Source organism: Trichosurus vulpecula, chromosome 3, assembly GCF_011100635.1.
Source record: "Trichosurus vulpecula isolate mTriVul1 chromosome 3, mTriVul1.pri, whole genome shotgun sequence".
Classification (NCBI taxonomy): Eukaryota; Metazoa; Chordata; class Mammalia; order Diprotodontia; family Phalangeridae; genus Trichosurus; species Trichosurus vulpecula.
This window is the reverse complement of record NC_050575.1, coordinates 109,876,934-109,893,266: the sequence shown is the minus strand read 5'-3', so window position 1 is coordinate 109,893,266 and position 16,333 is coordinate 109,876,934. Positions and strand designations below refer to the sequence as shown.

The 16,333-nt window shown below is 36.3% G+C and overlaps 1 protein-coding gene across 4 annotated transcripts in view; it reads right to left on the bottom strand.

Moving 5' to 3' along the window:
* The window catches only part of RALGAPB (Ral GTPase activating protein non-catalytic subunit beta), a 92,729-nt gene that overhangs the window by 38,082 nt on the left and 38,314 nt on the right, over window positions 1-16,333 (bottom strand). For 2 of the 4 annotated variants that reach the window (XM_036748058.1, XM_036748056.1), the window contains 10 exons: window positions 14,187-14,354; window positions 13,166-13,280; window positions 12,652-12,799; window positions 9,979-10,043; window positions 8,958-9,084; window positions 7,168-7,301; window positions 5,027-5,209; window positions 3,880-4,031; window positions 2,574-2,761; window positions 1,061-1,167 (listed from right to left, as the gene is read on the bottom strand). In XM_036748058.1, coding sequence (XP_036603953.1) covers window positions 1,061-1,167; window positions 2,574-2,761; window positions 3,880-4,031; window positions 5,027-5,209; window positions 7,168-7,301; window positions 8,958-9,084; window positions 9,979-10,043; window positions 12,652-12,799; window positions 13,166-13,280; window positions 14,187-14,354 — 1,387 coding nt within the window. The remainder of the gene's footprint in view (window positions 1-1,060; window positions 1,168-2,573; window positions 2,762-3,879; window positions 4,032-5,026; window positions 5,210-7,167; window positions 7,302-8,957; window positions 9,085-9,978; window positions 10,044-12,651; window positions 12,800-13,165; window positions 13,281-14,186; window positions 14,355-16,333) is intronic. The other 2 variants (XM_036748057.1, XM_036748059.1) reach the window with 1 other exon arrangement.

Genomic DNA, 16,333 nt, shown 5'->3' with positions numbered 1-16,333 from the left:
CAATACAGAGCCTGATTCTCTGATGGTACAATCCACACCTGAAATGTCATGGGCATTTCTAGAAGCTGCATTAACTCTAAGAAAACAAAGATATCATGTAGTGACTTGCATCTTCAATATTATGTAGTGATTTAGAGACTTTAAAATGTTGCTACAAGATAGGGAATATGATGAGACTATGGGCTGAATGTAATGTCACCAAGGGAATAGTGGTAGTGTGTCTCATGTGATGAAAAATAAATTTCTTACTGAAAAGGAAACAAAGTTCAAGGTGTTAAACTACTTTTTAGATAAGCTACTACTCACATAGGTTTCTTTCAATTTTAATGAAGTCATAGGCTCACAGGATCTTAGAAATTATCTAATCCAACTCCTTCATTTAGAGGCAGTTTGTAATGCAGTAGATAAAGTGCTGGGCTTGGAGCCAGGAAAACCTGAGTTCAAATCTAGCCTCAGACACTTCCTAGCTATCTGACCCTGGGCAAGTCACTTAACCCCTCTCTGCTTCAGCTTTTCCAACTGTAAAATTCAGATAATGACAGCACCTACTTCACATGGCTGTTGTAAGGATCAAATGAGATAACATTTGTAAAGCACTCAGCATACCCTAGTACAGAGCTTAATACATGCTTGTCCCCCTTACCTTTAGCTTTAAAAATAAAGAAAAACTTAAAACTTAAAGCAGAAAAGTGATTTGCCCAAGATCACACCTGGTAAATAGCAGAGCCAGGATTTGAACCCAGGTCCACTGATTTCAAATTCAATGTTCTTTCCACTGGACCACACTATCTCCTCAACGTTGCATACATAGCATTTACACATACAGCCTGTTATCAAACACAACAAGGTAATAAAGCAACTTCACATAGGTTGTAAAATTTTTTTTTGTTATATTAACAGAGTATATTCCATAAAACTTAAAAACAAACCCAGAGTTTTAAACTTTTTTTTGAAATTTAGTGATTTTGTTTTTGTTTTTAGTGATTTTTGTGTTAATCTGTAAATAAAAATGCACCAACTCTCCCTTTCCTATGATTTTCCTCTGAGTTTTGACAGATACCTTCTGATTTGCTTTTGCCCCTCTTGGTAAAAGGGAAAGCTGCTGGGCCCAAGCAAGTCTTCCAGACATTCCACGGACCAAAACAGTGACAGATGGAAAAAAATCATCTGTAAGGAGAAGTTTAGAAAAGACAATTTAGAACTCAGACACAATGGTAATTTTTAAAAATTAAAATCTTTATAATTTATAGAAACAAACTAAATATTAATTGGTAACTGTATCTCCCTACAATTTATGATTTTCATAATCAGTCATGCCAAATTAAGTATTTACCAACTACCAATATCACCCAATTTTCTTATCACTTCAAGGAAAAAATGCTAATTCACCTCTGATCCACAGACATGTTGTGTTATCTACATTTAGTACACACTGAATCCTTTGCTTGCATGGTTGTCCAGAGTCTTGTGACCCTAGTATGCTTTGAATTCGTCTTTTTACCATCTATCCCCCATCAAAATATCTTCTTAGCAAAGGAAGGTTTTTAATAACTGTTAGGTTTTTAATAAATGAACTGATACCAAAAAATTTATAATGTTTGATTAATTTAATTCATGATGACTGGCAATAGCTAAATATGTTCTCCTACCCTGTAGATCAGGCCTGCACAACGTGCAGCCGCTGCCACTTAAAACTGCTTACAGCTCTCTGGCCACTTGCAGCAAGTCAAAGGATTTCAGGGTGGCCTGGGAAAAATGTAGAGGAAAACATCCTTTGTATGCAGAAGAAATCCTTTGGCTTGTAGCAAGTGGCCTGGGCTGTAAGTGGCCCTCAGGCTACAGGCTGTGCAGGCCTGCTGTAGATCCATCACCATTTACACTGTGCGCAATGGCATCACTGATCTAATCTTTCCTCACTGCTCTAATACCCTAATAGGCTCTTGTTATTAGCGAATAGAAGGAAGATACAGATTTTGAAATGTCTGTATCAAGAAGAGAAGGATTTGTATTGTTGTTCAGATCATGTGACTAAACAAATTTGTGAGGGAGTTGGCTCAGAACTGAATAAAATGGAGGAGTCGCATGATGGCTAGTTTATGAAATTTTAATTTACTTAAAGGTCAAGCTCTGACTTCTCAGGGAAAAATCGTGGGAGATCAATTTTAAAGGAAGAAGGGACATGATCAATAAAGGACTTGCACATTATTTCCTCTCAATATTCTTCAGTACATGACTTCTGGGGAGGTCGTCAGCAGGTCCTACAAAGATTCAAAGATGAATAGTCTGCTTGCTAGTGGAATTACGCCTTTACTCTTTATCATACCATGACTTCAGTGTTTTCTGCTGTACCATAATACCTCAACTATTCTATTTGGCAAGCTGCTAGTGGTATCTGTCAAAAACTTGCCCAAAGTCCACACTCTTCTGATCGGCACGCTTCTCTTGTACCAGGACTCCTCTGTAATATCTTGAGGACCTATGCTCACATTTCCTCAAATAATCCTTCCAAAGGCAGAATACCTTAAAAATCCCCATTAAGAAAATCTTATAAATTCAGTAGAAAAGTCACTTACTCTGCTCATTCCCTAGGGGTTGCTCCAGCATTGCAAGGATGACACTATTATCCAGGACAAAGTATCGGAAACTGTGTCTGTTTACAGTAGGCAGCCTGGAGCATTTAATCAAAGTAGTTTCATTCACCAGGCTACAAGAAGAGGCAGGACCACTGGGTGAAGGGAATGCACCAAGTAACTGCATGATGCTGCAGGGTACAGAAGAGAGTTCAGTTAGCAATTCCCACAAGGATGCGCCTTAGCTTCCTTCAGTCATCAATATCACCATTTCCACGTAGTCATTCTTAGATTCCATCTGAATTAGCTCCTTAACACTGTTTACCCTGAACTTCTGCGGAACTTGTCAGCACTGTTCATGACTTCCATACTACCCCTTGAATTACAGTTATTTGTATATGCATGCTATTTCCCATTGGGCTGTAAATAACTTCAAGAAAGGGACCATGTTTTACTTTCTATTTCTTATAGTACTTAGCATAGTCACTTGTGAATATTAGGATTGTCTATGCCACATAATTTGGCACTTAATCATATACTGTTTTATATTATTCTATGTTTATTTTGTGTAAGCATTATTTCCCTAGAGACTAAATTCCTGGAAAGCAGAAATTAAATCGGTTTCTGTGTTACCTCACCCAGTGCACACTGCTAGTAGCACTGAGGTACCAAAAAACCATAACCTGATGATTGATTTAAACTTGCAATGTCAAGTTTAAGAGAAATATAGAACAGGAAGAACAATGGACCAGAAAGACATCAGAAGACCAGAGTTTTTGTCTCCATTCTACTACTAATTTAGCAAATTACCAAATTTCTCTTGGTCTGTTTTCTCATCTGTAAAATAAAAGGGGTTGGCCTAAGTGGTCTCTAGGGTCCCTTCCACACATCTAAAAATCTAAGATTCTAATAAATTTTCTTTTATTATTAAGTTCCCAATAGTTAATTCAATTACAACATTTATTCAGTTTGAAGACTTATTTTTGCTGAGCTTTCACATAAATTTAAGTAGCTCTTTTTATCTACTATAAAAGTCAGTTTTAAGGAGATTGATCTTATTTTACTCATCAAAGACGTGGAAAAGCAATGTATCTGTCAGCCTCTGAATTTTTCACTTCTTAGTTCAATGGCATATGGTATATATACCATGCAAGGTAGAAATAAACTCTAAATCTTGCTTATTTTCAAGTTGGAGAATACAAAGCATGCAGCAATTAGCCAAGTCATACAATGTTTCACAACCAGTGAGAGGAGGAGAGAGCTTACAACTACCAAACTATTGAGTCATTATTCCTAACAGCTTCCGTACCATGTAAGGGTAGCTTCAGCCGCATCCTTTACCCTCATAGATGCAGGGTTTGGCTCCTTGTCTCCTTTGTACTTGACCTCCTGTTCACTACTCCTGGACTTGCTTCCTGAGATGCCCAATTCCACAATCTCTAGCACCTCTTTCAAGCAGTCCTAAAGGTGAAAAAAAGAAGACTTGTTAAATTCTTCATAAGAAACTAAACGCGAATGTTCATTTTTCTCAGATGGTCAGAGAATGAACGATTACTGAAAAGAAATTCAATTCAATTAGGACGTTTTGTGACTATGTAGAGTTTAGGGTGCAGACAGAAGATGAGTAAAGCCAGAACACATTTTCCATAGGTATATCTGTATAAACTTTCTTTTAAAATACTGTGACTGTCATATAAACCTGTTCTAACATTTCTTAACCACAAAGTTGTAAGGGGCATACCAAAAAGTCTGCTAGCAATGGGATAGTTAGGACAGTGATAAGGTACTGAAAGAGAAGCTTAAATTATTCCTTATATGTACAAGCCATTTCTTGCATCTTTGCTTTGGAGAATGCATGGAAAATGGAAATATTTTCTATTATGCCACTTAATTTTTGGAAAGTGCTTTAAAAATCTTTAAACAAAAAGAATTCTACAAGTTCTACTATTAAACCAACATGTCTTTCCCTTTTTACCTTATATATTAATAACAGGGTGATTGCTCTCTATAGGGCATTAAATTAGTTCTTCTTCCCATTAAAAAAAAAAAAGAAGGAATCCTATCACCATAACAAAATGTTCAGATGTGAGCTTAATGATTCTCTATTCATTTGTCACCAATTTCACAACCTAGGTGACAACTCACCTATTGAGTTAAGTGATTTGTCACTGATATAGACTACTGTCTAATATAACAGGAGGTTTCCACCTTTCTGAAAATAAACTTTAGAGAGCTTTTTAACCAAGGTCTCACATATCAAGTCTCATTAATTAATATATTTCTTTGTCCCAACTAATTACAGGCTACACTGTACTTGGCAAGACATACTAAACGGGATTAGAGTTACATTGATAGCCAATAGATACTTAAGTTCAATAATTTTTAAAATAAAGAAAGTCATGTTTTAATTAAGGAATTTCTCCTGCTTAACATGCACCCAAACCTAGTACTCTCACCTTTTCATCAAGCATGTCAGGATGTTCTGTCAGCCAGACACAAAGACACTGAAAAGCTGCAACAATCATGGAGTGAAGATCTCTGGAGTGAAGTGGGGCTGGCCGACTACACTGGTACACAATGTAACTACACACTGAACTAATGGCTCTCTTTTGATCTGCTGAGTCAACTGTCACCTTCACCTGCGGATATTTAGGTTAGGAAGGGAATAATTAGTTGATAGCAGTTTCACATCTATGACAAGTAGTTTGTATTCAGTATCAATTAAATATTAAGGCACCATAGAATACCTTGCTTTTCTACATATATAAGATGGAGAAAAGTCTAAGATATCACTAAAGTACATATATAAAGTGTATATATATATATATATATATACATATATATACTAGAAGTGGTAGTAATATACTTCACAAATGTGAGGCTACAAAATACCTTTCAGAATCGTTTTTCAGGTCCCTAAAATGTCATCTATTATCTAAATGTGAAGGAGTAGCCACAAATTCAATCTGCCATGTCTTTATTTTAAGACACTTCTTTGTGGACTCCTAAGGTCTGTGGACAGTTTAAAAACCACCAGTATGGATGTATCCATGTGTCAAGTCTCACTGCACAGCCACCCTACTGCTAAAGCAGAGATGTCAAACTGGAGATATTAATTAACCAAAATAATTAACAGTAATCCGGAAATGTTGAACAAAATAAAAAATACAACACAACATAGATGTTAAAGTAAAGTTTTCCAAGTCAATACGTGGCTGCAGGGATCTGTTTCTATTTGAGTTTGACACCACTGCTGTAGAGAACAAAATTCCTTAGCTTGGAACTCAAAGCTCTGCGAAATGTGCCTTGAGCAAATCTTTCCAGATTTCTCCCAGTTCTCCTCTTCATTTGCTGAATGCCCCAGCCAAACGAGTTCAGAATGTACTCCTCCATCTCTTCTTGGTGAACTATTTCTCTTCCTTCAAGGCCCAGCTCCGGTGTCATACCTTCTCCATGATGCCTTCCCTTAACTAGAAGCAATCCTTCCCTCCTTGTATCTGTCATTCTACTACATCTTTTCCTGTACAAATCATATTCTAACTTGTAATACATTTTGATGTGTTGTCGTGTGGAGGTGACTCTATACTCTCAAATGCTATACCAGCAGAGAGTAAACTGGCAGGACCACAATTTAGCAAGGTTTAGTGTGGGGGACTATTGCCAGAGTTTATGTCTGCTGTCCTAGGGACTACCTAGCTAAATGTGGAGAGGTGCATCACTAAATCTGCTGAAAGCTGATGAATTTCTTGGCCATAGAAATCCTGGGAGACTATTTACTAATTCACTGAGTGATTGCCATCTGTGGGGCAGTTAGGTAGTACAGTGGATAAAGTGACTGGCCTAGAGTCAGGAAGACTCATCTTCCTGAGTTCAAATCTGGCCATAGACACTTATTAGCAAACAAGTGACTTAATCCTGTCTGCCTCAGTTTCCTCATCTGTAAATTGAGATGGAGAAGGAAATGGCAAACCACTCCAGTATCTTTGCCAAGGAAAACCCCAAACGGGGTCACAAAGAGTCAGATAAGACTGAAATGACACAACAACAACAAATACCATCTGAAATGATGAAATATCCACATTGACAAAATTATATATTCTTGAAGATTTCCAACTTCAGTTATTTTGGTATATTTCATACTTCCTACTAGATTATTAGCTCCTCAAAAACAAAGATCATGTCATTTTTTTTCTTTTTTGGGGGGGAGGCAACTGGGGTTAAGTGACTTGTCCAGGGTCACACAGCTAGTAAGTGTTATGTCTGAGGGTCATGTCATTTTTCAACTTGCTATTCTCAGATTCAACCATAATACCTTACAAGCAAAAGTCATTAACTGAATTAAATTTGATGAGTGTTCTTTACACATGTATATATACATATATAAAGATACACATATATGTATGTCATCTTATTGTTTTGATTGGTCCTAACATAAGAAATACATTGTAGGTTCCCTTTTATAGAACTTTATTTTTAGGTTTTAATTCACTTTTAGTTATAGTCTATGTAAAAACATGGGCAGCTCTTGATCATCCATATTAACAGATAGTTAAAATGTAACTATGCTAAGCTAAAATTACATACAGTCTTTCCTCACCTTTGCCAGTCCAGAAAGAAGCTCTAATGCAGCCAATGATATGCTCATGTCCTGACGCCACTGAGAATTGAGTCTTTGGGTTACAAGATGAATGCTGCGAATCAGGAGTCCAGCAGCTGTATCTGTATTAAGAGCTAGGATATAACCCCAATGCCACATACCACAGGGAGGGAAAACAACTAAGCATTAGTAACAATAAGCAAAGCATTCCCTTAGGCACAAACCAAAGCAGCCACAATAAGCACCTGGACAATGAATTTAGCGATTTACATGTAGGCTGATTAATCAGCACACCACACTAACATGTTATTTATTTGAATCTGAGCAGCTTCTAACATCAGAGCAGAATTCTATCAAGTTGATCTGAGTGGAATTTTGATATTTAAACATTCTTTAGAAAGATTTTGAACCTTCAAATATTGTTAGCTAACAGGTCTTTGTTCCATTTTTAAAAAGCATAATGAAAATTGTTACAGCCTTCTCAAGCGAAATTTATTTTGATCCTTTTCTACTGAACGATGGAGCCTAAGTTTTTAGTGTATCCACATATGGTGGAAATCACCCTTGGCAGCTATTACCCATCACCTTTAAGGTTTAACCGTTACAGAAAATATTACATGCAATATACCCTTAGCTAATTTAAAAAATTTTACTATCCAGAACTCTATTCTTGAATGTAAGAAAATTAACATTCCCAACCCCTCGTGTTTTATTTGACTGCCAATTCTAAAAGTAAAAAAAAAAAAAGCACTATTTTGGTAATGCAAAATTAGGAGATTATGAAACTGAATTCATAAATGAAACTTGTGGGACATTATACCTGTCAATCCTATTGGGAAGAGGGCAGTGACAACAGAAAAAGGAATGGTCATTAAAGAGAGACATATATGCAGCACACTAACACAAATCTGGATTTCTTAGCGAAACTGTTTGCAACATTACAAGCAGAACTTACTAACAGTTCATCAAAATGCTGTAACAGACTAGTCACTTCACACATGCCTATTGGGACACATACAGTAAAAAAAAAAAAACCGCTTCAATATCAAAATCAAGTTTATATTCTCTTAAACATTACCTTATTGATTGCTAGGGTACCCAGAACCCATATACGTATATATACATATACATATAAAATAAATAGTGTAAGAAATCCTTTAAACAACATATATTAGTGAATTCAATGATTAATCAAATGTACATTTGAATAACACGTAATAGAGATTTTACACATGAAATACCCAAGGTTAGTTTATTGAGAAACGAGTTTAGGTCAAAAATACATTTAGTTTAATTGAAAATATAAGGTGCTAAACTCATATATAAGTAAATAATTCAACCTTGGATTAATGTCTTCTTTGTAAATATAATGTCTCTCTATATAAAATACCTAAAGGCACACAAAGTTACAGTACCCATCAAAAACAATACTCTTAAGTCAAGATATTCACTAAAATGATTTATTAAGCAGGTCATTGGCAAGTGTCATATTTTATATTCATGAATGAAATAATTTCCTAACCTTATACTGTAGTACCTAAGTCGTTTTAAACATGAGAGTATTTTCAGAGTGGTATAGTAATTGAAAGAAATCTAAGTGATATGAAATGAATATAAAACAAGGTAGCTGAATTCAAAATACTTTAGTTTTTTTAACCCAGATTAATATCTAGAGAAGGACTAGTACTGTTCTCCCAGTTGTTTTCATATATGAAAAAATTACAAATAAAATTTCCAAAACAACATTATTCTTAGAATGCTTTAAAATTTCAAATAAATATATTACTTACCATAATCTCTTAGAAGAGCCTGGGCAGGTCTTTCACTGTCTGGGGTTGTAGGTTCTGTGCTTCCTCCACTCGCTGAACTAATGCCACTATTAGTACGACTATGACTTTTCAGGTTTTCTTCACCATTCTAGCCAAATTGAAGATGATTTAAATACAGAAATACCATAACCACTGATATTTGCGGGTAATGAAATGCAATATACGAATGAGCAGGTAAACTCAATATCAGACAGTTGTAATCTACACAGGTGGACCATTTTTATTAATGACAGTAACAAAAAGCTGACTGCTAATATAGTAGACCTCATTTACCTTATTTATAGATTCATAAATTGGGAATGAGGAGTAGAGGCGGAAAAAAGCAGGGAAGAACTGACTCCTGACGGCCAGTTCAAGCTCTTTCCTGTGTTTACTAAGGTGGTGCCATGGAAATTATACCAGATATACAGCTAGAGATCCTGCATTTCAAATGCTGGCTCTGCTACTGATTAGCTGGTGTGACGGAGGTGATTCAGGACTTCTCCGCAGTACAGGACAATGAGAAGACTGGACTTGATATCTCTGAGGTCCAGTTCTAAATCAATGATTCAGTCAGAGGCAAGGGTTTGTATCACTACCAGTCTCCCCAACAAAGCTCCTAAATAACAAATGAACAGAGCTATATCACCAGTGATAAACACCGCAACACCAGTGTTTTCATGACCAAGATCAACTCCCGGATTGGTGGTGGTGAAGGGATATGTTATGAATGACATTCCATCTATAAAGAATTTACAGAAATTAGCCCAAGCAAAACAATGTCACATTGAGCCATCACTTAGGTCATTAAGGTCACCTCCTTGTAAGGCATCACATTTTCTAATGGCTGACTTTAAAACAAAGTAAAAAAGTAAGCCTCTAATTAACCAATGAAAAGAAATTCTCAAAGGTCCAAATGTATCTTAAAAATCACAAGAGAACACATTTTATAAAGTAAATTCTTTGACAAAACACCAGGCACAACAGTATTAATGCTTCTTACCATTTCCATCTGACAGCCAATGGCTTCTAAAAGTGCGGAATCTTGAACAATATTTAACATTGCACCTATAACAAAGTAAGAAAGTATTTTATGTAGGATACATGGGCAAGAGTTTTTTAATATCAAAATGGGTAAAGTATCACCAAGGAAAATTGAGCAGGACCTGCTATGGACACATGAATTTTGTTTTTGCCGAGGATTATAAAGACCATTTCTTAAAAACTGACTAAGAATGTGATTGTTATTAGAAAAACTGGGAAAAGGATATAATCAAAAAGCAGGAATAATACACTCATTTTCTAAGTCACTGAAAATAAAGGGAATTTCATGGTTCAAATTTTATTTTATTTAAGAAGATTAACAAAATAAATATCAGGTTCAGAAATATTAGGGTACTGTATGATTTTTAAGGCCAAGTGCGGTGAAGGTATTTTTAAAAGAGAACTCAGCATTACTTTTAAACATTTCAATAATGCAATAAAAACTGGGGACAAAATACCACCAGAAGCCCAATACTTTAAGAAGTGATTTAAGTCACTGTATTTTATTTCTTCACATATGTCTGAAGCTCAGGGTTTTGGGCACAGGTCTTCTCCTCGACCATAATGCGGACTTCCAGTGCAGCATTCTTTCTACCATACCACACTGCCTCATATTACTTGAAGGGCTGTTAAGTAGAAAAGGGATTAGATTTATTCTCTATGGCTTTAGATAGCAAGCCTAGGAAAATGGGAAGAAGTTCTAGAAAGGCTCATTTAGCCTTCAACAATGAAATAAGTAGCCTCATAAAGTAGCGAATTCCCCATCACCAAAGGTATTTGTGCTAAGGCTGAGAAACTATAATAGGGATAATGTAAATGGCGGTTAACAGTCCTATGTTTTCATGAATTCCTAAATAACACCAACAGCAAGACTGAAAGCAGCTACTAAAGCTGGGTGTGTGTGTGTGTCTGGGGGTGGGGGGCAGGGAAAGGAGTAGAGGCTCTAAACTTGTTGTTAACAATGCTACAGGAGGGAGAGGCCAGAAAGAAAACACAGCTAGTGCTCAACTTCAAAACAACTTCTGGAGATACATCCCCATCCTTACAGAACCAAGGGTCTGAATGGTACACAAATCTAGGGGTGAGCTGACCTCATCTGAGGTGAGTTCCCCTCCCCCCGCCCCCAGCCCCAGGGCTAACTACTAAATTGTAGGCAAGAGCAATGAAGAAATGTTGACAGATAGAAGGGAGTATAAACAATGTTCTGAAACCATCTTTGTATTACAAAGGTAAAAAAGCACAGAGGGAGAAAAAAATAAAAACCTGACCAAGAAAATATCCCAAAACGTGCCAGAATGAATAGGAGCATAGGGATCATATGAAGAGAAGCTCCCCCTACTTCCTCTGCCTACCATTCCCTTTTAAAGCTCCTCATCTATTTCTGTCAGTGGCACTTGAAGTCTCCTATGTTCTAAATCTTGGTATTCTCTGACTCTTACACTTACTTCTATCAAATTCCCAAAGTCCCATCAATTCTACCTCATTAATATTTCTAAATTCTGTCCCCTCTTCTCTAGTTCCACTGTCATACTATGCTAAAAGCCTTCATTATTACCCACCTGGACTATTACCATAAGCTCCTTATAGATCTTTCTATTCTCACTCACTGCTAAACTAATCCATCCTACATACTACTGCCAGAATAATCTTTTTTTTCATGACTCAATCTGGACATGTTACATTTTGGTTTAAAACCTTATTACCTACCAAGTAAATTTCAAATTCCTCACCCTTACACCTAAGGCCCACCACAATTTTGCTACCACTCAAGTCTTTCCAATCCTGTTCTCAAACCATACTTCCCTCCCCAACCGTACTCTGTTCTAGCCAGATTACAAAATTTATCTCCTTGAATTTTCCCAACTGTGCCTTTGTTCACATTATTCCCTATGCCAGAATATTTTCCCTTTCCTTCTCTGCCTGTTGAAAGACTACCTATCTTTTAGAGCACAGGTCCATAAAGTCTTCTTAATGACCCCTTTCCCAACATCAATGGGCTTCCCTTCCTGGGATCCAAACACTTTTTACACCTCTCTTACACAAACAACTCATAAAAATAATAGTAAGACAGTAAGTTTATATTCATATTTCCTCTACTAGACTATAAGTTTTGGAGAGGGCAGACATCATATTTGCCTTTCCTAAAATTTTTCTTTCTTCTAGCACAGTACTATGAACATTTTGATGGGTACAGTACTGGAATTTAGTAGTCCCAATGTGGAAATTTGTTCCACCAATGAAGATCAGCAATTTATCTTAAATTTAAAGTTTTAAGAGAAGGTACTCAACAGGGTTAAGTGACTGGCCCATAGTGTCACAACTGGTATTTATCAGAGGTAGGACTTAAAAGTCAAGTCTTTCTGACTCCAAGGCCGACTCTCCAGCCATGATGCAACCCTGCCTCATACTCTGAATATAGTTAATGTATAATAAATTTTAATAGAATTTAAATTCATATAAAAGTCAAATTCTTCCAGTTTAAGTCTTACCACCTGCCATAAGTACAGGATCAATGTAACTACTGCTATCATTCAGCATATGCCACATCAGCCAGCCTTGCCTTGCCTTTATGACATGCCCATGGTCAGTACTGCCTGAGATTTTAACTTATACAAGAAGTATGAACACAAACCTAATATCATCTGAGTGTTGTTGGGGTCCGTTTCAGTTTGCAAGGCACCTATTAGTATATTCACAAGCCTCAATTTCAGTGACAGAAAAGTTATTGGTTTATCATATGAAGAGCTGTCGTCATTACTAAACTTTCCTTCCAGAACCACCTAGAGAAAAAATAAATAACATTGAACATTAACTATCCTGAATCATGAACTCAAGTAATAGAGCTGCTCTAGAGGGAGAAGAAAGGATCTGCCTGCAACCATGGTTTCCAATCTTATCACTTCCAGCCTCTTTGACCTCTGCTGGGCCATGAAAACATGAGTTATCTATATCTTATCACAAGAACAAATGTTCAGTAAGCTGTGATGGTAGTTTGAGAAAAGGGAATAACATCCTCAAATCATTAAGTCAATCACTGACACTTGGAATACAGAGAAAAAAAATTACCTTTCTCATTTTTTAAAACTACTTAAACCTGAATTAGCACACAAGAAGGAGGACAGAAGGAACTCTAAATAAAATATTACCTCAGATTTGACATTGCCAAAATGATGAGGAAGTGGTAACAAGGAAAGTAGGATATTAATAGAGGCTCTTCTTAGCTCTGTTGGGTTTACATAGGTTTTGAATTTTGAGAGTTCCCTGCAAATGGACAAAATAGTAAACAGCTTAGAAGATGAACAGAAGGAAGTTCAAAGGTGACAAAAAGAAGCAAGTAGAACAGTGTTGGAACTACCACGTTAAATATACAATATAATTTAAAAAACAAGTTGTACATAGTAAAGATTCATGGTTTCATATACAGTCTCTTTTTTTGTTCTTTGTATTGGGATATATTAATGTCAGTTGATGTCAGGCTGTTAATAGTTAAAAAAATTAAAAGAAAAAAATAAACAAATGGCTCATAGTAATTCTTAAATGAGTAGCACCTACTAGGGTTGTGAGGATTAAATGAGACAGTATTTGTAAAGCACTTAGCACAGTGCTTGGTACATAACAGGTGCTTATTAAATGCTCATTTCCTTCCTTCCTTTGCTTCACAATCTATTTTCTATCTTACAAGTGACCATTTGTTTTTTACTGAGGTTGGAATTGTTTTATGAATTCCTATGCTAAGTAATTCTTAAATCATGCTAGAATGTTTTTGTTTTATTTGAAAAAATTTAAAGAGTTCACATGAAGTCTTTTTCCAAGTAGGATGTCAAAATCCCAAGATTGAGAGTAAAAGAAGAAAGACACCTCAGAACTCCCACCATTTGTACAGACGAGAAAAACTGAGGCCATGACATACACAGTATGAGAATAAGTAGCAGTACTGGGACACAAACTCAGGGCCTTTGACTCCAAATTTGGTGACCTTTCTACTCTATCTCATTGTTCTGTCACCTGCAGACCTGATCTAACTTTCTCCCACATCTTTTCAGTTACTGAGTGCCTTGGTAGGTGAGTCAGGTCAGACAACGAGGCAGTGAAAAAGGGCATGCACAGTGGCAAAATCTAACTGAAAGCAAACCTACTTGCTAAAACAATGTAAGAAGTGTGACTTACCTATCAGGCAATATGGTTTCAAGAGCTGAAATAAAGTAAGGAACCACAACATCAATTCCTTTCAGGTCACAGCAGAATAAATGAGGTGAGTTTAGAATAACACTGGCCAAGACAGGGTGGCATACATAATCAGTTATCTGCAAACCTTGAATTAAAAGCATGTAAAATCTAGGAAAGCAAGAGAAAGATTTTAAATATATGAAGCTACAACCTTCCATTAATCATTATCAGATAATATTAATTTTCAGCAGTCAATCAGAAGTACATTCCTACCTTTTAGTATATCCATCTTTAAAAGATATTTGCACCGTGGCAAAAGCTTCCATTTAAAACCACAGAGTGGAAAGCCAGTTAGTTATCTGTTTTTAATGAATATAAAATATTGGCTGACCCCTTCCCATAGGGCTTCTCCAAAGTTAAGTTTTACCAAAGTCCAAAGCATCAAAAAGCAGTTCCAATGATTATCAATAAACTTAATAGTTCTGTACAATACCCTATTCTTGATATATTTCAAAATTTTCAGCATTTTGTAAGCATTTATCTTAGCATCATTTTAATGAGAAAATGTATTTGCTTTTTTTTTTCATATGTAAAGGACAATGGGGAAACATTTCCATTCAACCCTAGATTCCTGTTACCAGAAGAAAAGAAAAAGTTAAGAGATTATTAGAGATGAGGGTTTCCTAACCTGCAGGGGTCCACCAATCCTAAAGGGGTCCATGAATACATTTCAAGAATCTATGAATTTGGATGAGAAAAAAAAATCACATCTTTATTTTCATTAATCTCTAACAAAAATTTAGCTTTCAATTACTTTAAAACATTCTGAGAAAAGGGTCCAGAAGTTTCACCATACTGCCAAAGAGATGCATGACACATAAATGGTTAAGAACCCTGCTTAGAGAAAAAAACAGAGCTGAAGTGAGCTATTTAAACAGCTCCTTGTTTGCATATAAAACCTGCTACCAGATACATGAGACCATGCTGGTCCCTAAGGGATTCCCATCTCATCAGTACCAGGGTTTCTTAGGTTGCACCTAAAAGCATCTTCTCCTTTTGCTCCTTTGTACAAATTCACCCAGCATTCTTCTTTCAATCATAACTAATACTAGCAATTAAAACAGTATTTTCTCCAAGATTAGAAGAATAATGTCTTCTTTGTCTCACCACGCTTAAACAAAACTCATGTGATTCTATGCTTACCATTTCACTTAGTATTTCAAGATTTGTGATCCATCAGTGTTGGAATTCCCTTTACTAACTCATTTACAATCCTGTTAGTATTAGATGATGACCGTGGAATCTCAGTCTCAGAGCTAGATGAAATCTCAGGAGCCATTTGGTCTAATTGGTACTTGAACCAAAATCCCTTCTACAATAAACCTGGCAAGTGGTCCTCCAGCCTTTGCTACTTTCTAAGCTAGTCCCACGTTATCTTGTGAAAAGCCTTAATTCTATAAAGTGCCAAAATCATTATTACTGAAATATCTATGCATGGCTCCCAATTCATCCTCTGGAGCTAAGCAGAACCATTTCATTCCCTTTCCATTTGACAGCCTTTTAGACATTTAAAAGACAGCCATCATGTCACCACCTTTTACCAAATCTTTTCCAAGCAAAAAATCTCCACTTCTTTAGACTAAGCTAAAAAATTCTAGTTTTTTTCATGTGGCATAATCTCAAAGTCTTTCACTACTCTGCCACTCTCCTTTGGATGCTCTCTAGCTTATCCATATTCTCCTAAAATGTGTCACCCAGAATTAGAAATAATACTCTGGGTGTGGTCAGAATAGGACATTAATAGGACCATCACTTCCCCTGTTCTGGATGTTATACCTCTAGATTCAGTCCAAGATCACATTAGTGTTTGGTTTTTTGGAGTTGTTGGGTTTTTTTTTTTGGCTACCATGACATACTGTTAACTCATACTGAACTATGAGAATTGCTGGGTGGGAAAATTCATGACTTTCTAGTGTTTCCAATTAATCTAGGACAGTCTTCAGATGACAGACAGATATAAGCCATCACTGGGCCCATACGTGAAGCTTTTCAAGCTTGTAGTCTATCAATACAGTCTCTGAAAACCCAGGGTCACCTCTATGCCAAAATTAGGCACTGACAGACTTTAACAGATGTATTTAATCCTC